Here is a 20,264-nt window from a genome sequence, read left to right as displayed (position 1 = left end):
TTGCAAATATAGATTATAAATAATAGAATTTTTATTGCAGTTCTCAACTTGTTTATTAAATAAATAATATGGTAATAGAAATCATATCGTGTATATTACATTTTTTTTTATTTACTTACAATTAAATAAAAAAAGAATACATAAAACAAAAAGAATGATTTATTGCATTGTTCTTTTTAAATTGTTTCATCATTAGAAGAATTCAATTTACGCCTTTCACAATTATGCACATTTTTTTCTGCTTATCTAGCCCGCCTAATTAGTATTTCACTATCTTTACAAAGAACAGGAAATAACGAATTGATCCAATATGCGGAACAGAAAAAATTATCAGACGTAATAAAACATATGTCGCAGATAATATACATAATGTAGAAGTATTTGTTAATTATTATCTCTATTTAACTTCAGCGAATCCAACGCGGTTGTTTCCCATATCGAATTCGGTATAGTAACGACCAATAAATACATCTCCCAAAATCCATAGTGGGCCACTTGGTGGAGGAATGTCCAATCCCATGAATCCGCTCATACAGATTGTTTTTCCAAGTTGTGTGACTTTTAAGACATAGTCTTCTCCTTTCAGCGAAAATGCATGACCACCAACTGTGAATGTTATTGTAGGCAAGGTGGGAATTGAGTCGCAGTCAACCTGTGTACATTAAATGATAGAGTAATATCCTAGGGCAGATGAAAATTTGATATGTAAGGTTCTCCATTTACCACAGCTTCTCCAGCTATAATCGGTGTTGCACCAATTTTGTTATTGATAGCTTTAACTTCCTCAACAGGACCGGCGATCAAAGAGGTGCCTGTATCAGCAATAGCCTCGCATCCGTTTTGGCATACGGCAACATCATCTCCTACTTTAATACTGCAATTCAAATTTTAAATTACAAGATAATCTTTTTACAATTATTATAAATTTTCATGAACGACATACTTGTCCACTTTGAATTGCCAGTAACCCTTATGGTCTACAGGAACGTAAACCATATCACCCTTATAATGATTTGGATCTGAACCACCCAAGAGCATCTCTCCACCCACGGGGGCATTAGGATCTCTAAATTTACAAATTCATAGATATAAAATTTAAGTTTTCTTTCTTTTTCTTTAAAAGTAAACACATTAAGAGAAGCATATGTGTATACAATACCTGTTCAAATAGAAACTGAAAACAGGTTGTGGCACCAGTCCTTGTTTAACCATGTTATAGAAGACTGGTGTTACACCATCCACTGAAATTGTAGAGTACGCCATTCCCATAATACCGTCAAACTTGGCAGCTATAAAAGCTAAACCAGGTTCACTTAATGCTTCTGCGAATGTTTGATCCTTAACTGTTAGTCCAGCGATCTGTAACAGACAATTGTTATTTTAAATACGTGGAGAATAAACGTATTGTAGAATTAGAAAGGTAAAAAGATCTGTTGACTTACATCTACATCGTCGGTAGATAAGTAACCAGAAAGACTTCCAGAACCATAACGAATGTTAAAGTCGGTACCGTTTTGCTTGTAGGAGGATGATTTGGTACTATCATATTTATGATGTAATTCTGAGATAGAAAAAATAGTAACATAAATAATGGTATCAACTACAGCAATTGAATGGTTTAATCTTATTGTTAGTGCCCATGATAAAAATGCATGGAATTTAATGAACATGATAGCAGAACAATAGGTGATTGTAGGAAGAATTTATAGATTTTGATTTATTATTTGTTCACACATGTATGTATATACGCATGTATACAGTTTCAGCAAATCATCTGCATATATAAACACAATTGGAGCTATCTCTATGTAGACTATTAATAACTTATCATTCAGTCAAAGGTCGTTGATATTATGGTTCGAAAGTGTCATCTATTGAATCTTTCGGACACATACCTTTCTATAGTGAAATTTCGATGTTAAAATAAAGGTCAAGTTTTTAAGTACACTTACGACAAGCGATGTTGGTCATATGACATTTTTTTGAGGGTACCCAAAGGTTTGAGGAACCAGTATCAAAAACTACTTTGAAGTCTTGTTTCGGGGTGCCGATGCTAATCAATCCGTAATATTGAGCATCAAGGTAGTTGGAAAGAGGCTCTGGTACAGCAACCGATGAATATCCAAGACGTACTTGTGCAAGTTCTGTATTATATTCTTTCAACTGACTTCGGACAGTGTCCATTTTATGCAATGGAATCCTTAGGAGAAGGTAAGTAACATAAGATACTTTCAAATTAATCGAAATTGTTTATTACTGACAAAAAATGTAAAAAGTATAGCGAACTGTTATTTTCTTTGTTTAAATATTACTGTACTTACCTGATAAATTCAGCATTAGTCAACGCTGTGACAGCGCACAAACAGACAAGAAGACGGATCATTTTTAATGTACTTAATAATCTGTTTCGTTGCGTGAAACTTTAGAACATTCTAATCGAGGGTACTAATATTAAAACTGCGTAGTCCTTACTACAGAACTCAATTACTGACAAATGTGACAAATTCGCTGTTGAATTCCGGTTAATAAAGCCTGATAAAGCCTCTCTCCTCTCGTCCCCAGTATCTTTGAAAATCATCGCGCATGCGTGGCTTCAGTTTTCTCGTTTCAGTCAAATACACACACATGCATACAGGTCCGTCATAATCCACTAAAAATAATGGATACCGAATCTGATTCAAATTTTAATGAATTTTTCTCAAGAAAATAAAAGTTTATATCATTAAAAGCAACTGGAACACTCTAAAATAATTAAAATTTCTTTCAATGGATAATTTTCGGAAATCAATATTACGTGCATACATATGTCTTCTACTGTGTCACGCGTACGTCGGTAAAAACGTTGCAGTCAGCGAGTCAACGCAGAAACTGCACGATAACGCCATCTTGTACAGGACCAACGAATTAATTTAAACTTCTGCGCTGTCGACAAAATCGAATGGATCATCGAACATGTTAATTGTTTAAAGATATAGTTAAGAATATGATATTATTTATAAAAAACCAAAAGAAAAGATAAATTGTAACGTATATATGGGATGCATATATTTTTATTTAATAGGTTAACCATCTTGAATATCAATTTGATATTAGTTTACAAAATTATTCATTGACATTGCCATTGTAAATATTGACTCCGAGATTGGCCTAATTTACATTCGTACTTCCATATAAATCGCATTTTTGCGTGTCACATAGTATTTTCAGTTCTTAGCATTGTTTCGACCTTAATAAATTCCTTGACAAACGAGAGACATTTCCATAATAATAATCTGAAATAGTTCCAACTATAAGTTAGTTTATGAATAGGAAAATGTTTTCGTCACGTAATCATTCAAATTAGATCATTAAAAAGCTGTGATAAACATAGTTTTTTCATTTCTTAAAAAATATGGTAAAGCTTCTTTTCAATAGATCAGCGACAGGAATTTCATCGGTAAACCAACGGAAGTTACTTTGAATAAGATATTGTAACCATTTGTTTCGAGGTTATTATTTAATAGGAACTGATTGGACTTCTTTACGATACAGCTGAAAAAGTCTAGTGGTCTAGTCGCTGTGGCCGAGTAATCCGAAATTCGAATAAAGCATCACAGAAGGAAAGTAGGCGGAACGATTTGAAAATGTTCCTTATCGATTTCTTGAAATTCATGTTTACGCGGGTTGCTAGCACCGAGGCATGCCGGGTTGATAGAAGACCGTGATAGAAGACCCTAATCGCGAGCCAATCACGAGCCAGGGATCGCGGCACGAGCCACTTCAGTCTTGAACTCGATCGAGCAATAGTCGGGCTGCCGGTTCAAGCGAACGAAAATTCTCAGTGTGGAAAAATCAAGTTCACATCGAATAATAAACAGAAGGAGGCACGCGTGACCGTCCGTGGTGGAATAGAACCATCGTCTTCACTGTGCGTCCGCTGGTGAGAGTGTCAATCCAGGTATGTCCAGTTGTTATTCCATTCGAAACGGTATTCCTCGTTTCCGACCGGGCAAACAGGCAGCTTAGACGTCAAGCTCGCCACTTAACACGGGATTTTCTTACCGGAAGCTGGTGGAAGCTGCACTCAAGGCAGGCAGATTTCTCTCGGTACTCTGCAAGATACTACGATGATCGCGTGCAGCCCGATTATTATTCTTATCGTCGCCTCGTATCGACAAAACACTATCCTCCCGCGTTTCGCCTCCGCTACCTTTCAAGCGATCCCCAATCGGAATATCGCGCTCCTTAAATAACCTGAACACCAATTTATGTTTTCTCGTGTAGTCTCCAATCGTCATGCCGGCACATGACGTTTACGCTACTGTCAAAATTGCCCGTGTTTCTCTGCCCAGGTTCAAAATCTGTTCTATCTCTCTATCTCCTCTCTCCCTCCTTTCTCTTTTGCACTCTCCTTTACTCCTTTCTCTTCTACCAACGGAATTCTTGTTATTAAGGCTTGTTTTTCAAAAGAAGAATCTTTAGACACATTAACATTTGTAACAGATGTCCATCATCTTTTATGACCACCGATGAACCTGGGATCTCTTCTTTTGAGAGACAGCCTATAGCTGATTTCTTGTTTTGAACTATTCCATGGTAATGTCCAAGATTTATTTGGTGTACCAAGCACAGCTGATACGAATAGACAGAATCTTTGAGGATTGCTGGAAAAATAAAGCATGGGGAATGTTTTAATTGTTTATAAAGCATAATATATTTCTTAGCTATCAGAGTAAATAATTCAACAGATTAGCTGCCATGCGTCTCAATATGTACAGAAATTTGGACAGCTCTACTTGGTAAACCAACTTCAGGAATTGTGAAAGTATTTGTCTCTTCTCCTGTGACTTTTAGAGCCGCTAAAATGTCCGAGCGAAAGGCTGTAATCAAGAATGCTGACATGTCGGAGGAGATGCAGCAGGATGCTGTTGACTGTGCGACTCAAGCGCTTGAAAAATATAATATCGAAAAGGTACGTTGTTTGTTCTCATTGATTGAAGCTACAATCGTGTACGACTGTGTACAGTAAATGAATCTATAATGCTTTCATATACGTACTAAGTTGCTAATCGGTAGAATTTAATGTTGTAGAGTGTGCTGGGAACTTTGCGATATAAAATGGTCTGTACTATATTGTGCTCTTTCTTGCAGGACATTGCAGCCTTTATCAAAAAAGAATTTGATAAAAAGTACAACCCAACGTGGCATTGCATCGTAGGACGTAACTTTGGCAGCTACGTGACGCATGAAACAAGACATTTTATCTATTTCTACCTAGGTCAGGTAGCCATCCTTCTCTTCAAGAGTGGATAAACAGAATTCTTATTCTATGTTCTACCATCCTTTCTTCCTCCCTTCACACACGCTACATGGAATACCTTAAAATCACGTCGCCGTCTGTAAGAGAAATTACATTTTGTATACAATGGAAATTTGTTTTACAAGCGAAACTGCCGCTCCCAGTAAAAGAGTAAAAGTATATATATACACACACTAAAACACTCATTGGTACTATTGACTTGCTGTTTTACTTATCACGGGAGATAAGACAATGACGAAAAATTGTGTAGAGAAATACAAAGAGAGATAGGAGAGGTAATTAGCCGAACGTAAATGAAGGGGAAAACCAATTTGACATACGATCTTACGCGCTAAGATGTATCGTGTATGCCAGAAAGTTTGTTGTGTTCTTGTTTTATATTAGGTATATATATATAGAAATGATGCGAGGTTGAGTTCAATACTGGCGATTACGAAAAATTTAAATAAATTTTTAGTGTTCACACACTATAAGTGCACCATTTGAGTATATGTAACGTATTTCATACAATTTAATGTATGGTTTTTATTGTTTTATGATGCTTGAGAAAACAGAGGAGAAAAAGCAAAGAGTAAAACGCAGTATGTATCTGATAGTCGTCAATAATGAATGTAAGCCAAACCCGATGGATTGCCTGCAATTCGTTATTTAAACGTGACTTGTATAAATTTCCCTTTTGTTCTGTGATGCTGTACAAGAAATTCGTTAACATTCTTTCAAATTCATTAATATGTTTTTGACATACTTGCGAATTTAAAGAAGACCGAAGGGCTGAGGGAAGTTTAATTAATTATATACAGCGCGTCGTGTTACTTCGCATTCGAGCATAACAACTCTATTTAAATGAATATAAAACGCTGTACACGATGTCGCATAATATCGATAATCGAGTCATAGTCATAGTTTTGCAGTTTTTTACATTATGCACAGAACCTTTGCAAAAATGTATTACACCTTAAGGCGATATACACTTAGAGAAAAACTCTTTCTTTTTTTTAATTTTAATCTTCTCTTTTCGTCTTTTGTTTTGTTTCTTTCTTACGTCCTGAAAAATTTTGAAGAATTTCTATGTATTCGAGTCGACAATTCTCTATCCTTTATGTAACATCTAATACCCAATACCTACGGTACTTATATATGTGTATATATATATACATATATATATATATATATATATATAAATATATATATGATAAACATAGATTATACATATATATTATACTATTTATATATAGTGCATTCTTCAAATGATTTTTTCATGCGGTATTTGATTATCACAACGTTGCTATATTGTTCAAATTTTAGACTGATTATTAAACATCGTCACAAAATATATATGACTTACATGGTTCTTTTATGTAAGATTTCACAAGCCATTTGTAATAACACGGATGTTGTAAGAATTAACAAAGAACGAAAAGCTGGGCAATTGGAGAAATTCACCGATCACGCTGAAGTATATCTAGAACAGCAGAACAGAGAGAAAAGGAGAACTTGTGAAAACTGTTAAACGGAATTTCCAAAAAAGTAATATTCTAGCCGACTTCTCCAACAACATATTTTTCAGTCGACGGTAACTTCGGTGTACTCTCTCTCTCTTTCATCTGTTAACGCACATAAGCGAGTAGAGAAATGTTGTTCTAGTGGCATCTATTATTATATATAAAGAAAATAAACGAAAAGACACGATAAAGGAGAAGAAAAAGTAAATGGGAAAACTGATACTGTTTAGGGTCGAGGTTTGTTAAATAATAAAATTAAGATTCAGTATAGTATTACGAGATACACTATGCTCAGAAAGTCGACACACCGCTGATATGAATATATATATATAAATAGAAATTTCGCAAGATTTAAATACATACATTTAAATATCACTGTGTTATATTGTATCGAAGAGAACTAGTTCGTCTCGAACGAGTCTCGATTTTCATATCGAAATTGCGTATTAAAATATGTGATGATGATGATGATGATGATGATGATGATGATGATGATGATGATTATTATTATTATGATTATGACAATGATGATGGTGGTGGTGGCGATGATGATGATGATGACGATGACGACGACGATATATATGTGATGACGATATATAAAAAAGGAGAGAAAAAGAGCAACACAATTTTCATGTGTGGAATAAAAACTTTCATGTTCGAGCATACATGGAGACTTGCAGTTTTATAACGATTAAATCGTACGTTAAGTTTGAAGGATATATATATACATGGAGAAGTACGAGAGGGCTACGTACTGATTGTCCAAATAGTTTTCTTTTAAATAAAACGAATGATTATTTCTCAATTAAATCCATAACTTTATTTGTGGAGACCAACAAATAGTTTTTAAGAGGCGACAAGTTCGAGTAATAGCAAAATTTCATTTCCTGAAGAGAAAAGAAATAAAATAATCTTTCGACTCTGTAACGGTATTCAATGATTGCGCAATAGAGAAAAATTTAATGTACGATTTCGACACCCCACCGTTTTAGTATTATATCGTTCACCGTTTTTTTCACGGTTAATTATTCTGCGGTCGCATCAAAATTAGTCGAGTTGAAATTGCTCAGCTCCGGTAATCGATACCGATACGGTGCACGCGAGGTGCATCAAACAGTTACGCGTAGTTGAAAATTAAATGACCTTTCAGGAGTCTCTCTCGGCCTGCGCCGGGCCGTAACTTAATTAGCGCACTAATTTTCCCTGAAAGGTCATCGTGTGCAGACTCCAAATACTCCTGCTACGTGATACATCAACGTGGCACATGGCACAAGAGATTGCGTTTATGTGCACGCGTTAGATTTTAAAGGAGGTAACCGAGAGAACACGACGCCGTTGCCAGGACAACACGTTACGGCAACAAAACGGTAGATTATGTACTTCCATTTCTGGCTGAGTTTATCGTGGCTCGCAGAGCAACCTTCTACCGTTTTTTTGTAATCATGAAGGAAAACATGAAGTTCATTGCATCGGAGGTGAATAAGTTGCTCGGACGTAATTACAATATTATTTACTTCAATTCTCTGAGTCCTGAGGAACTGTTGCATGTAAGCGTTTAGGCCAGTTTAAAATCTTACAATTGTACTTTGATTCCCGATTCGTCCACTCACCGGTTATTCATTGCAGGTATTGAAAGAGGTATTGATCAAGATACAAGATCAGCATGCGGCGAACATTGATCCAAGAAGCGAGACTCCCGAAGACATTGCTATCTACATTTTAAATGTGCTGCGCGTGTTCAATTATCAGCCGCAGACAGATCCCGTTACATTTAGGTATAGAAGTCGCAAAACTTTTTCAAAATTCAACTTAACTTTCTCTCACTTTCATTTGTTAGACAAGGTCTGATCCGAGGTGATCCTGAAACGATTCATCCTATCCTGACATGGGTTCTCTCTCACGTGGACGTTGCTCGGAAAAGAGCCTATTTGTCTCGTTTTCTAGTGAAGGTATCCATGCACATATGCGTATACACATTTATCCAGGGTGTCTATAAATTTCTGCGACCTTGAATTGATTAAAAGCAATGTTCCGAAATTTTTCTCAATATATTGTTCAACAATTGAAACGGCAGAGATTTGTAAACACACTATACAACTGTTTAAAGCAATCCGTAACGAGATACGTGATTGTTATTAATTAGGTGGAGGTTCCCGCCGAATATTTGAGTGATCCTGAGGTCGCCGCTTTGCACGACCAATACATGGTGTTGATCGATCGATTTAAAGCGGTTCACAAAGAGAGAGAGATAGGGAAAAGGGTAAACGAACGTTTCTAATATCTTTTAATATTGCAATCATTACTTGCGGCTAATCGTTCGTTTAATTGAACGTAGAATTTCGAGAATGCCAGCGAGCTCACCGCAGACCTGAAAACGATGGAGAAAGAAAAAGAAGTAAGGAGAGATAGAAACGCGAGTCATTCGCGTTGCCCGTAGAATTAATCCCATGATTGATTTAATTAGGCAGTCACTATACGCATCGAAAAAATGAAAGCGAAAGCAGAAGCGGGCATTCATTTATTTGATGCAGCCAGATCGTTGCGCATCGAAAGGGACAAGGATCGTGATTTAGCATTGCAAGAAGAACAAGAGAAAGAAATTACGTCTAGACTGCAGGTAGCAACGTCTACAAAGTATCATGCTGTTCAAGCAATTTGAACCGTCTTTCTAAGCTGGTACTGTAATTTTAGATTGCTATCCAAAGACTAGAACGAGAGCTGGAAACATTGAGGAGGGACGAGAACGAGGTGACAGCACAAACGCTATTGCAACAGCTATCAGAAATGGTGACCGTGCAGTCTATGGTTGCCAACGAGAAGTTACCAGCCGAATTGAATCAGCTGAGGAATCGCATGAAAGCATTGACTTCAGTGAAACATTATTCGTACTTAGGTCCGGATCAGATTACTACGATGAGAAACAAATTGGACTCGATGGCGAAGGAGATTCAAGATCTGGTAGAGATTAAGGTAAACCGCGGCAACGTGCTAAAATGAAATGATACGAGCGTAACCAGATGTTATTCGCAGATCTCGAAAATCAATATCGACAAGATGGAGCCCTTTCGGCAACAAGCGGCGGCCGTTGCGAATATCAAAAGGAATGCTCTCGAACGACTGGAGAAAACTGATGATTCTTTGCAAGAGCTACAGTTGAAATTGGAGGAGAAACGGGAATTATCGAGGCTAATGATAGAGGATGCTGCGCCCAAGGGAGAGGAATTGAAACAATACATTAACCGATTGAAAACCAGAAGTACTCTCTATAAGCATTGCAAAGGCGAGGTGGCATGGCTCAATGCAGAAAATAGCATACTTTATCGAACGACTGCAATTTTGGAAAATCAGGTAGCTTAGGCTCAAGGGAAATCGTTATACATACATGTAATAACTAACTAAACTGTGTTGTTCAATTTCCTAGCTCAGCCAATATAATCAGACGAAAAAGATGTTGGAAACGGTAGAGAAGAGCACGCCGACTGATTTTACAGAAGAGAATGCTTCCTCAATAAATCGTCAGTTGTCCAAAGACATCTCCTCTCGCCGAGCAAAGTTGGTTCCATTGATAAATGGTATGTATGCTTGATACATTGCAATCAACGTATGTCCAACGACTTAAACACATTTCAGAGGTGCAAGGTTTGCGGGAAAAGTCAAGGGAATTCGTGCAGCAACACGAGAAGGCCGAGAAAGCTCACAATGATGTTGAATCAAGCATGAGTGTTTCAATTAATAATCTGCAATCTGAGATAGAGATGATCAAAACAGAAATAACCGAAGGTTTGGAAGAAAAGAGGAAATTGGTGAGACTCCTGGATCACATAAAGAGTACAGAGGAAAGAATAAGGCGAGAAACAGAGGTTGTTAAATTTTATTTTATTAATTTATTAATTATTCAATCATTTAATAATTATATGTGAATGTTTATAGGATCCTAATAGCTCCGATCCAGGTGCAAGAATACGAGAAGAATTGAACGCCGCTATTAAAGCTGAGGAAAGCAAAATGAAAGTATCTGCGTCGGAAAAGGAAGAATTAATGAAAACCAACGCAGTACAAGAGAGACAAGTTCAAATGTGGGATGATATTGTTTCGTGAGTAGATTTTTCGACTGTATTAAACTGTAACATTCTTCTGGAGAAAGTATCGCAATTATGTTCCTCGTTCCAGGATCTTTAAGTGTAAAATAAATTGCGCAGAGAAGAGCAAACTATCGAATGGTATCGTAGTGCGTCGAGGTGGTGCAGAAACTTTAGTTTTACAATAATTATTACCGTTTCATAGTTATCAAGGAGTAGAATTGCAGTAACGTTCGCGCTTTTGAATCAACAATCTTTTAATTATTCATAAAATACAGTCTCAGTATACAGATATTGTAGATGAGTTTAATTATAATTTTAGAATCAGAGTACAGGAGGACTGTGTATATAGAATATTGATACGTGTGTTCTACAATTATCAATGTTTCTCACACGATTTATACAGTGTTTCGCCGATGAATTACATATAAAAATAGTAGATTAATAAATAACTTCGTAGTAGTGACGTCTCTGGAAGTTACTTAGAAACTAGTAATTTCATTAATTGAAAAAAAGAAAAAGATTTGTAGAGCACATACCAAATTATCTTGTATCGTACGTTGTAATGTTTTTATTTTTCGTTTACACGAACTTGTAAACATATTTACTATTATGCTAGAACTTGTACACCATAAACTTGAACGATAGAACTGAATAAAACGAAGATTCAGACTGCGACAAGATTTATTTTTAAACTAAGAAACACGTTCGCGTTTCAGTAATCTCAGTTCTATGTTCATTGTCATTTAGCTCAGATTATTGTTACTACCGGAGTCATAGTAGTCCTTGCGCTTCCAAGACAATTAATTCAATTGAATGATATGTCATTGAAATTTATCACTGCACTATAATAATCTACCGAGTCAATTGCTACGATTGCTATAGTCTAAGATAGAAAATACATTCCCCACATGAGAACTCTTCAGTTTCTTCGGATATATTTAGAAAAGATATTTATTATTGAAAAAATAATCAAATTTGCCTGGATATTGCGTTAGTGCATGTTTGTCAAAGATAAATGCATCCCTATTATTCAATACTTATCAGTAAATGCAGTAGTGAAATAAAAGAATCTATATGGTCTACATAAACTGAGAATTCTTATAAAATTGTTCTGTCTCTCTCTCTTTTTCTATTTCTGTTTCACTCAGTGTTATTTAACGTGAAAGAACAATGTCGAAACATTTACAATTCTATTGTATCAGTTGCGTCTCTCTATTTACACATAATCAACTATCATTCAACGTCACCTATCATTGGATATTATTGGATACTATTCTTTCTACCGTACAAAATTGTGATTTGGTTCGTAGTGTGCACATTGAGCCACACACATAACACATGTGTGCACGATGTTCGCATAGGAACATCGTGCTGTCTACGGTAATTAACTGTAGAGGAAATTCCTACGCTAGCTAAACACCTATAGAAATATTCCTAATTGTCACAGCATTTTAAGGTATCTAATTGTCCTGTGTCCGACGCCGTGGTACAAATCAATTGAAGAAGGAAAACGATTCGTACATACAAGGTACGATTTACAATTCATAGTGAGATAGCCACGGATAAAAACGCTTGCCTCGGGAAGGTGGCAGTGTTATACTACTTCAATGTTGTTCGGTCATCGTACATCGTTTAACTGATCGTGCATTGTACCTACATCGAACGATAAGTTATGCTACCTCATCTCGATGCACAGCTCAAAATAATTAGGCTGCACTTTAGTACACAGTATTGTTACTTAATATATTTGGTTCGTCAGAGCTTCTAATTATTTTGAGCGGCTCGGAGGGAGGGGAGGGAGGATAATTCGATTAAATATGTACAACCTATAGAAAATATGCAATTCAACCCTTGACTGAATTGACCTGTTCGTCTCTCTTGTTGCTAACATTGTTGTTGTTTTTAGATCCAACGGCGCTAAGCGCGATTCCCAACTGGGCCGCGTAATACGTCAGCATGATGGAGACCTAAAAAAACCAATGGATCAGAGACCAACATTATATCAACGATTTCCATAATTGATCGACTATTACCTGGGAATAAGGCAACGGGGTGTGGAAGTAGTGGAAGCCGAGCAACGTATCGGATATCAGGAAACATATACTGCCTATGCAACTGCATAATTTAGTCCACGTCCATAACTCCTGCTAGAGAAATTATTTATTGAATACATCATGTTGGGCAATTACAAGAAATCGAACGGGTCTGCTGTCTTTCTAGGTCAGCATTTTCTAATCTCATCTTCTACCACCGCAACTGGCTAAAAATATCTATTTTTCACTACCTGAATATAACATTAATTACAATCTTTCTATCAGGCAAGCAGATGGGGATCAAATACCCTAATATGTGATTTAAAGGGAGAGCATACCAGTGATGAGCATTCCCCTTGATGAATTATATTTTCACGCGATAAGCTTCTATAAAATTTCAAATATTAAAAGGTTGCCATACCCTGTAAAACTGCACTCTCGAGATTGCTCTCCATGCCATGGTAGTCAGTAGTATGGTGTATACTGGAACTCCAATAACCAGTACACCGTTAAGACCCGGCATCAGTGCGTATATCACTATAAAAGCAGGGAACTCATTTTCTTTTTGTTTTCAAGTGTCTCGAGAAGAAGAAGAAGAAAAAGAAGATGCTTACCTATGGAACACATTGCATACAGAACCGTGCCCAGCATTATGTTAAGTGGTATAAAACCGAACGCGCTGATGTACATGATTTGAGCGAGAGCGAACATACACATTCCTCCTATGAAACAACTGGGCCAGACCAGTAATGCATCCCCTATGCAACTGAATATCAGCCCTGTCAGTATGCGTCTGGAGAACGTGTATCTGAAAGTAGCAGATAATTTTTTGCGAGCATCTGTTTCCAGTTTCCAAAAAAAAAGCGGACATAATGTTGTGTAATTATGTGTGCGAGAAGACTTCTAGCGAATAAGACTCTAGCGGAGAAGCGGCGAAGAGGAACTCTGGCTTACACTTACATTTTCAGGTGACTTTTTTTCTATCGACACTATCCGAACAAGTTTCCCAGATCAATTAACAATTTGATTGGTTCTAGGTCTGTCGGGACATGTAGCCTAAAGGAACGAGAGCAACCGTCTTGACTGGCAACCATCGGAACCGGAACAAGAATTTCGATAGTGTGTCTGTTTCGCTTCCGAAGAAACTTGCTCGTGCCGTTATTGCTATTCTAAAATACGATTCATAGATCTTAAGAGATCATTAAATAGCAGAAAAACTCTGAAACGTATGTGCGTGAGACCTATTAGAGAAATAAAGGAAGAAGCAACCTGAAAACAAGCGTGTAAGCAAGATAAACGTGGAAGTTAGGCTAGCACCTATAGCGATCTAGGAAATGTAACGCGCTGCCTCGATTAACTCACTGCTTCCGGCTCCGCTAAACGTTTGCTCGTTAGAGGTGTTAAACGGTTGCGCCGTGACGCACGTAATGCACGAAATAAAAGCCGTGGAAGCCACTTGCTTCAAGTTAATTGATTATTTGTAGCGTTAATTGTATTACGGCTCTTTTATTCGCCGAGTGTGTGTACGAATGAGAATTAATCAGGATGGTTTCGAAGCGAGCGTACGAGAGATCGGCTTATGCAAAAATCTGTTGCACTTACTCCTGCGATAAACTAATTCCATGAAGGAGAACAAAGACGATAAGACTTATAATTGGCAAACACTTGAAGCATGCCGTGAGTAGGGACGGCTGCTCGGCTAGCAATATAAAATACACGGACACACTTTTAAAGAACGGGACTAGCTTTGGGCCAACGCTTTTTAACTGCAACAGACAAAACAGAGACATTCGAGTCCCGGTTATTGTTCACGATGATTCACAGTGGAAACATGTTTCCAACACGATTTCCCGATTTGTAACGTTGATGTTAGGGATCAGTGATGTTATGTTTCGGTGAACGTACAAACGATTATAAATTTCAAGTTAAAACCGTCATATTTGCGCGCATGAATAACGAGATTACACGCTGGATGCAGAAAATGATTTGAGGGAGAAGTCTTGTAAACATACACAAGAGAGATAAGATAGCAGGACTGTGTGAAACGAACACGTTGCATTATCAATCGTTGCTTTGTATCTCTCTGCAATCATAATATTTGTTTGTACTTGAACCCTATGAATGGAGGAAGCGCGTAAACACGCATTTTTCTCATAAAATACAAATAAAGCAATTTAGCTGCATCATGTGAGCGGCTGGCTGATTATAAATGTACCATTGAATGTCGTTCGATTGTACCGACAATAAAAATACTGAATAATTAACAACCAGCTAAAGGCTTTTTTGTCTGTACTACTATATTTGGCACAATGAAAAGAAACACATATTATTTCAGTTCTCGTATCAAGAGAACACTGATTTCAGTAAAACTCTGTACACAGGAACGTAGTGTTTTGAAAGGTGAATTAAACAATCATTAGAAGATTGCAGCAACTTAGTCAAGGTGGACATTCAATTGGTCGTTGAATTGATTCAAAGTTAATGCGATACAGTGACGTTCGGTAATTTATTGATCCAATGAATCTGGGGCTGGCAAATTTTTCTAACGTCTCTGCGGCAGCATCAATGTCGAATTTGTTATTAACGTATCGTAAATGGGGCACCGAAGAAGCATCATTTCTTTCTGTTGTTCACTCACTCATGGAAACAAAGGAATACGTAGAAAAAAAATTCGCAATAGTACCAACATTACTTATTGATAGTCCAGGGAACGTAAAGGAAAAGTGAGCAATGTTGCGCGGAAAAAAATGAATGACAGCCGTCGTTCAAAACAAAAGGAACAGCTGTTCGGCAGGAAGCTTGACTTTTGACGTTTGCGTATCTTGTTTTCGAAGCGATGTAAACAAAGGCATGAATGTTCGATGTCGATTCGAACAAGAGAACGGATAGATCTATGCAGCAAAAGTGTCGAGACGAAGGCAAATATGTATTAATGAAAACATATAAATGCATCAGGGGTAATCGAAAGGAATGACGTGAACGGATCGATTAATGAGAAAAAATGACGCTCACCACTTGCGTAGGCGATGACATTTTGGATGAAACAGATTAATATTTCCAGCAGGTATAATGTCACGCACTCGCATCCACGATATTTTCCGCTGCACTGTCAATTGCTATACAATTATCGCAGCAGGCTGCTCCCCCGACGACTGCATTATTTCTCCCTCGCGAACGACGCTGTATCTCATTGGCCGACCTGTCGGTAATTACCGACACCGACCAATGATTGCAAATCTCTTTTGTTTTGACGTAAAAATGTATACACTGTTGTGTTTATCAATTCCGTTTTCGAAATTGCCTGTAATCTCGAAATGCAATTAATCGAATACGGCACAATTGAACGAACGAAGCAATTTCTGTCGAAGAAATCAATCAACAGCAAATAAGAATACCGAACGGTTACCCGAACTCGGTTAATCGAGCTTCAAGCAGTCGAATATGTTTTAATTATATTTGTATTACTCTGTTGCGTGACTGATCAAAAAAGATAAATATTTGTAATTGTAATTTGATCTTGAATTATACGAGGGTAATACAGTTTACTTTATCGACGGTTCGGGGTGTACAACACGACACGCAACGGATGTTCTTGTCCCTAGAATTAATAATTATTAAATAGGACGATATACAGTAGGCACACCGCGTATGCTAAGCAATTTTAACGTGTACTGCTAAAAGATAAATGTTTCTTGTAGAAAATAATTCATTAAAATAATGTTAGGCGATATGAATCTAGGTGTGGTGAGATTATAATTTGAAATCTTACCATTTCCCGCGTGTATTATTTTGCGCGCGAAATTGTTTTCAAACCAAGGACCACGGTGCCACGAACTTAAGAAATATGTATTTCCTATACAATGTGCTTCATACATTTTAAGCACACAGCCTTACCTATTTCAGGTATTATAATAGAGGCGAATATTACCTGAATAAAAACATTTCATTTGATTTTGTGTATGATTCAATCATCGGATACCAATTTTCAATCAGTTGCTGTAAATATAGTTTTTTAACGATATTTTTTCGTAGCAAAAACGTGATTTGACTACGGTCAACTACGGTTTAAACAGACCGAGATAAGGTATTCTATTTGACAGAGGAATTTTCCATTATCACCTCAATGTTATTACGAAAATATAAATTCATAATGAATAGCAGATTTAAATTGTTCGCTCGTAATTTTGGGGTTTTCAAGGTAACCATGATACGTTTAAAAATATAGCTAACCTTAAACTATCATATCTTGAACTTGTGCTTATAGTATTATAATTGTTTCTTTTAAATTATCAGCCACATCTTGCCCTCGAACATTCTGCCCCTCGAATAGCTGTAGCACATGTTAGACATAAATCCAGTGGACCTACCAATACTATTATAATGTTTGTTCCGCAACAAGAGGTCTGTCACTTTTGCGAATAGGGTACAATAAGTGATATGGTAATAAGTATAATACTCTTTCAGGCATGGATCATTGAAAGAATGGGCAAGTTTCATAAAATTTTAGAGCCAGGATTGAACATACTAATACCAATAGTTGATCGGGTTAAATATGTTCAATGTCTCAAAGAAATCGCTATAGAAATTCCTCAGCAATCTGCAGTGACTTCAGGTACACATTGTCAAATATACAGGTGATACGAATAATGTAATAGCTTGCAAGTTAACATTAATATTCTCATTCGTAGATAATGTTACATTAAACATCGACGGAGTATTATATTTAAGAGTAATCGATCCATACTTGGCATCTTATGGAGTAGAGGATCCAGAGTTTGCTATAATCCAATTAGCCCAGACCACAATGAGGTCAGAGTTAGGAAAAATTTCTTTGGACAGAGTATTTATGGAGAGAGAAGGCCTCAATGTTTGTATCGTCGAGAGTATTAACAAAGCAAGCAAAGTGTGGGGTATCGCTTGTCTTCGTTACGAAATACGTGAGTCAAGGGAATGTAATATTCTCCATTATTGAAACCAAAGTTACAATAATTAATCATTTTCATAATTAGGTGACATAAGACTACCACAACGAGTACAGGAAGCAATGCAGATGCAAGTGGAAGCCGAACGCAAAAAACGAGCTGCGGTTCTGAATTCGGAAGCTCAAAGAGAATCAGAGATAAATATCGCGGAAGGAAAACGTTCGGCACAGATTTTAGCATCAGGTTACTACTGTTTCTGTTTTCAATTGAAAATTAAACATCAATTTATATGAACTTAATTCTACAGAGGCCGCAAAGCAGGAAGAAATAAACAAAGCGGATGGCGCAGCAAAAGCTCTAATTATGATATCTGAAGCACGTGCTAAAAGTTTGAAAATTGTAGCGGAAGCACTTAATTTAACCAGCGCGAAGGATGCGGCAGCACTTAGTGTAGCCGAACAGTACATTAAGGCATTCAAGAAAATAGCGAAACAAAATAATACTTTAATAATACCCAGCAATGTGGGCGACACATCTTCCATGGTAGCACAAGTAAGTCAAGAATTAAAGAAAGAGTAATTCTTTGCAAGTTGTTTTACTTTATACATCATTTGCAGGCATTAACAATTTACAAACAAGTTATGTCTGGACAGAATTTTCACGACAATCAAGCGAAATTAACCGACAGGTCTCATGTAAATATCCAAGATTCAGACGAAGCGTTTGAATATTTCAGTGATAAGGAAGAGGCGGAAAAACACATGAAGAGTGGAAAACAAAATCCCTGAATGTTATAAAATATTTGTATATGATGTATTTTATTTTAATTTTACTTATCTACCTACAATTGTAGCGGTAGAAATATATTAATACAAAAAGATAACTAAGCATATTTGGTCAGATACATTGAGTAGATGATCGATTAAGAGCTTTCGAAAGCAAGATACTTAAATCCTAAAATTTTCGATTGAGCACAATATTGTAGTAGAAAAGCTGCATTAAATTAGTATGTTTTTCTTATTTTCTCTTCTTTGTATGCACTCCAACTGGTACAGGCACTGGTACAGAGTACGTCTCTTGGGAGATTCGATTTATATAATACAATGCAACCATAGAAAATAAGAAGCAAGTTGTAATTGCAACGCGATGCACTAATCCAGACGCGATTAAACTAATTATTAGAGAAAATACAACTGTAAAAATTAAAACATTTTGATGTTATTTTGCTGTCACGCATATATCTGTAGATGAAAAATCAAATGTACAACAATGTGTGTATATGTACCTTCGGGAAATAACTTTTGTTGGAAGGATTTTCCAAATATTGTGGCTTCTAGATTTCCTACGGCAGTTAGTATACATATAAACAATATGGAACCGATGTATCCTCCTAGTATGGTATACAATTGGGAGGATGCTAGCGAAGATTTATATATTTGCATTCCGGAGAATACAAGAACCGTCAGAACTGACGACAATGCGAATGATACTCCACTGCTAACAGCTGAAAAGTTACAAGATCAACTTAAATCGAAATCATCGATCCAATCACATCGGTATGGTTATGTCACGTGTTATTAAAACTGCAAACTGGTACATTGTTTCAAATTAATTTTCTACCGGTTAAATAACGATTGGTATTCTCGTAGTCTGTGGAACCGTTTTATTTAATAAATAAACGTTTGTACATACACATTTTAATATAAAAACTTGCTTATCGTCTTCGATACTGATGTCCACGTAAACAAAATCAGAGGCCTCTTAGTCGCCGGTTTCCCCTTCCAAGTTCATTTTTCCCGACCGGGTAAACATACGATAGCAAGAAATTACGAAAGCGAGTAAAGCGAGTGCAAGCTTCCCCAAAATAATAACTATGATAACAAATTAAATTATTTAATTTCTTCTCGGAATTGTCATTCAAGAATTCAAGATTTCGGAACATTCGAGAAGCTGTATGATCCGTTCAGGGTCCATACAGCGCCAATTAGTATAGCGGTAAAATGCTGAAACTGATAGACAAAATTACCGACAGTCGATTTTGGTTAACAGTTTGCGTGTTTTGCCACTACACTAATTGGCGCTGTACGGACGCTGAACAAAGCTTCCAAGTTCCACCACCAGATGCGCTACTGTTTGACTAGCAATTTCAGTGTTTTGCCACTACACTAATTGGCGCTGTACGGACGCTGAACGAAGCTTCGGAGTTCCACCACCAGATGCGCTACTGTTTGACTAGCAGTTTCAGTGTTTTGCCACTTACTAATTGACGTTGTATGTCATATACGTTTAAACGTACGTAAATTCTTTTTAAGAATTACATGAATTCTCAATTTTAAAATTCGAATAACTTTCGAACCGTAACTTTATAACCTGTTAAGAAATATTAGTATGCACATAGTTGCAAAGGATTAAAAAATTTCATGGCT

General features: G+C 36.7%; 6 protein-coding genes across 13 annotated transcripts; 3 read left to right on the top strand and 3 right to left on the bottom strand.

Moving 5' to 3' along the window:
• Positions 1-141: 141 nt before the first annotated feature.
• Positions 142-2,568, bottom strand: cathD (cathepsin D). Its single transcript, XM_033481850.2, has 7 exons — positions 2,322-2,568; positions 1,953-2,200; positions 1,443-1,561; positions 1,160-1,359; positions 944-1,066; positions 724-874; positions 142-652 (listed from the first exon to the last, which is right to left on the bottom strand). Exons 1-7 carry the CDS (start codon positions 2,381-2,383, stop codon positions 398-400), a joined length of 1,158 nt encoding a protein of 385 aa, XP_033337741.2. The 5' UTR covers positions 2,384-2,568; the 3' UTR covers positions 142-397.
• A 1,179-nt stretch (positions 2,569-3,747) lies between these two features.
• On the top strand, positions 3,748-7,466 carry LOC117227014 (dynein light chain 2, cytoplasmic). Of its 2 annotated transcripts, XM_033481862.2 has the most exons (3): positions 3,748-3,937; positions 4,834-4,951; positions 5,131-7,466. In XM_033481862.2, the coding sequence occupies exons 2-3, from the start codon at positions 4,844-4,846 to the stop codon at positions 5,290-5,292; spliced, it is 270 nt and encodes an 89-aa protein (XP_033337753.1). In that variant the 5' UTR covers positions 3,748-3,937; positions 4,834-4,843; the 3' UTR covers positions 5,293-7,466. The 2 variants fall into 2 exon arrangements, with proteins under 2 accessions (XP_033337753.1, XP_076378192.1); XM_076522077.1 differs by lacking the exon at positions 3,748-3,937 and having other exon boundaries at positions 4,814-4,951.
• Positions 7,467-7,756: 290 nt separating this feature from the next.
• LOC117227008 (intraflagellar transport protein 81 homolog) lies at positions 7,757-15,186 on the top strand. 3 transcript variants are annotated; one of them, XR_013033457.1, is made up of 13 exons: positions 7,757-8,348; positions 8,428-8,576; positions 8,639-8,750; positions 8,945-9,061; positions 9,137-9,196; positions 9,266-9,418; positions 9,493-9,771; positions 9,832-10,149; positions 10,223-10,373; positions 10,432-10,648; positions 10,732-10,895; positions 12,790-13,884; positions 13,954-15,186. XR_013033457.1 is itself a non-coding variant. In XM_033481849.2 (12 exons), exons 1-12 carry the CDS (start codon positions 8,244-8,246, stop codon positions 11,066-11,068), a joined length of 1,935 nt encoding a protein of 644 aa, XP_033337740.2. In that variant the 5' UTR covers positions 7,757-8,243; the 3' UTR covers positions 11,069-11,555. The 3 variants fall into 3 exon arrangements, 1 of the variants encoding a protein (XP_033337740.2); XR_013033456.1 differs by lacking the exons at positions 12,790-13,884; positions 13,954-15,186 and adding an exon at positions 10,972-11,555; XM_033481849.2 differs by lacking the exons at positions 12,790-13,884; positions 13,954-15,186 and adding an exon at positions 10,972-11,555 and having other exon boundaries at positions 10,432-10,661.
• Positions 11,120-16,107, bottom strand: LOC117227012 (lysoplasmalogenase TMEM86A). Of its 5 annotated transcripts, none has more exons than XM_033481857.2 (6): positions 15,929-16,107; positions 14,519-14,682; positions 13,531-13,724; positions 13,338-13,453; positions 12,917-13,030; positions 11,120-12,850 (listed from the first exon to the last, which is right to left on the bottom strand). In XM_033481857.2, exons 1-6 carry the CDS (start codon positions 15,947-15,949, stop codon positions 12,728-12,730), a joined length of 732 nt encoding a protein of 243 aa, XP_033337748.2. In that variant the 5' UTR covers positions 15,950-16,107; the 3' UTR covers positions 11,120-12,727. The 5 variants fall into 5 exon arrangements, with proteins under 5 accessions (XP_033337748.2, XP_033337749.2, XP_033337750.2 ...); XM_033481858.2 differs by having other exon boundaries at positions 12,917-13,027; positions 15,929-16,104; XM_033481859.2 differs by lacking the exon at positions 15,929-16,107 and adding an exon at positions 15,132-15,257.
• A 671-nt stretch (positions 16,108-16,778) lies between these two features.
• Positions 16,779-18,721, top strand: Stoml2 (stomatin like 2). The gene is made up of 7 exons (XM_033481851.2): positions 16,779-17,114; positions 17,210-17,317; positions 17,381-17,528; positions 17,605-17,853; positions 17,926-18,081; positions 18,146-18,390; positions 18,456-18,721. Exons 1-7 carry the CDS (start codon positions 17,040-17,042, stop codon positions 18,624-18,626), a joined length of 1,152 nt encoding a protein of 383 aa, XP_033337742.2. The 5' UTR covers positions 16,779-17,039; the 3' UTR covers positions 18,627-18,721.
• On the bottom strand, positions 18,638-19,801 carry LOC117227013 (protein KRTCAP2 homolog). Its single transcript, XM_033481860.2, has 3 exons — positions 19,531-19,801; positions 19,124-19,342; positions 18,638-19,031 (listed from the first exon to the last, which is right to left on the bottom strand). The coding sequence occupies exons 1-3, from the start codon at positions 19,532-19,534 to the stop codon at positions 18,856-18,858; spliced, it is 399 nt and encodes a 132-aa protein (XP_033337751.1). The 5' UTR covers positions 19,535-19,801; the 3' UTR covers positions 18,638-18,855.
• Positions 19,802-20,264: the final 463 nt, after the last annotated feature.

This window comes from Megalopta genalis, chromosome 5 (genome assembly GCF_051020955.1).
Source record: "Megalopta genalis isolate 19385.01 chromosome 5, iyMegGena1_principal, whole genome shotgun sequence".
NCBI classification, from domain to species: domain Eukaryota; kingdom Metazoa; phylum Arthropoda; class Insecta; order Hymenoptera; family Halictidae; genus Megalopta; species Megalopta genalis.
This window is presented reverse-complemented; position numbering and strand designations above follow the sequence as displayed.

Excerpts from the sequence above, each read along its gene's own strand:
- cathD (XM_033481850.2), bottom strand. The coding sequence starts at position 2,383 with ATGATCCGTCTTCTTGTCTGTTTGTGCGCTGTCACAGCGTTGACTAAT. Across the intron at positions 1,562-1,952 it reads TATGACCAACATCGCTTGTC|AATTACATCATAAATATGAT; the intron begins GTAAGTGTACTT and ends TTTCTATCTCAG. Across the intron at positions 1,067-1,159 it reads TTCAGTTTCTATTTGAACAG|AGATCCTAATGCCCCCGTGG; the intron begins GTATTGTATACA and ends TTGTAAATTTAG.
- LOC117227014 (XM_033481862.2), top strand. The coding sequence starts at position 4,844 with ATGTCCGAGCGAAAGGCTGTAATCAAGAATGCTGACATGTCGGAGGAG. Across the intron at positions 4,952-5,130 it reads AAAAATATAATATCGAAAAG|GACATTGCAGCCTTTATCAA; the intron begins GTACGTTGTTTG and ends TCTTTCTTGCAG.
- LOC117227008 (XM_033481849.2), top strand. The coding sequence starts at position 8,244 with ATGAAGGAAAACATGAAGTTCATTGCATCGGAGGTGAATAAGTTGCTC. Across the intron at positions 9,419-9,492 it reads AAATTACGTCTAGACTGCAG|ATTGCTATCCAAAGACTAGA; the intron begins GTAGCAACGTCT and ends CTGTAATTTTAG. Across the intron at positions 9,772-9,831 it reads AAGATCTGGTAGAGATTAAG|ATCTCGAAAATCAATATCGA; the intron begins GTAAACCGCGGC and ends TGTTATTCGCAG.
- LOC117227012 (XM_033481854.2), bottom strand. The coding sequence starts at position 15,009 with ATGATTGCAGAGAGATACAAAGCAACGATTGATAATGCAACGTGTTCG. Across the intron at positions 13,725-14,518 it reads GGAATTAGTTTATCGCAGGA|ATACACGTTCTCCAGACGCA; the intron begins GTAAGTGCAACA and ends TGCTACTTTCAG. Across the intron at positions 12,851-12,916 it reads CCCCGTTGCCTTATTCCCAG|GTCTCCATCATGCTGACGTA; the intron begins GTAATAGTCGAT and ends TGGTTTTTTTAG.
- Stoml2 (XM_033481851.2), top strand. The coding sequence starts at position 17,040 with ATGTTATTACGAAAATATAAATTCATAATGAATAGCAGATTTAAATTG. Across the intron at positions 17,115-17,209 it reads GTAATTTTGGGGTTTTCAAG|CCACATCTTGCCCTCGAACA; the intron begins GTAACCATGATA and ends TTAAATTATCAG. Across the intron at positions 17,529-17,604 it reads GCAATCTGCAGTGACTTCAG|ATAATGTTACATTAAACATC; the intron begins GTACACATTGTC and ends TCTCATTCGTAG.
- LOC117227013 (XM_033481860.2), bottom strand. Across the intron at positions 19,032-19,123 it reads ACAAAAGTTATTTCCCGAAG|TTGTATTTTCTCTAATAATT; the intron begins GTACATATACAC and ends TAATTTTTACAG.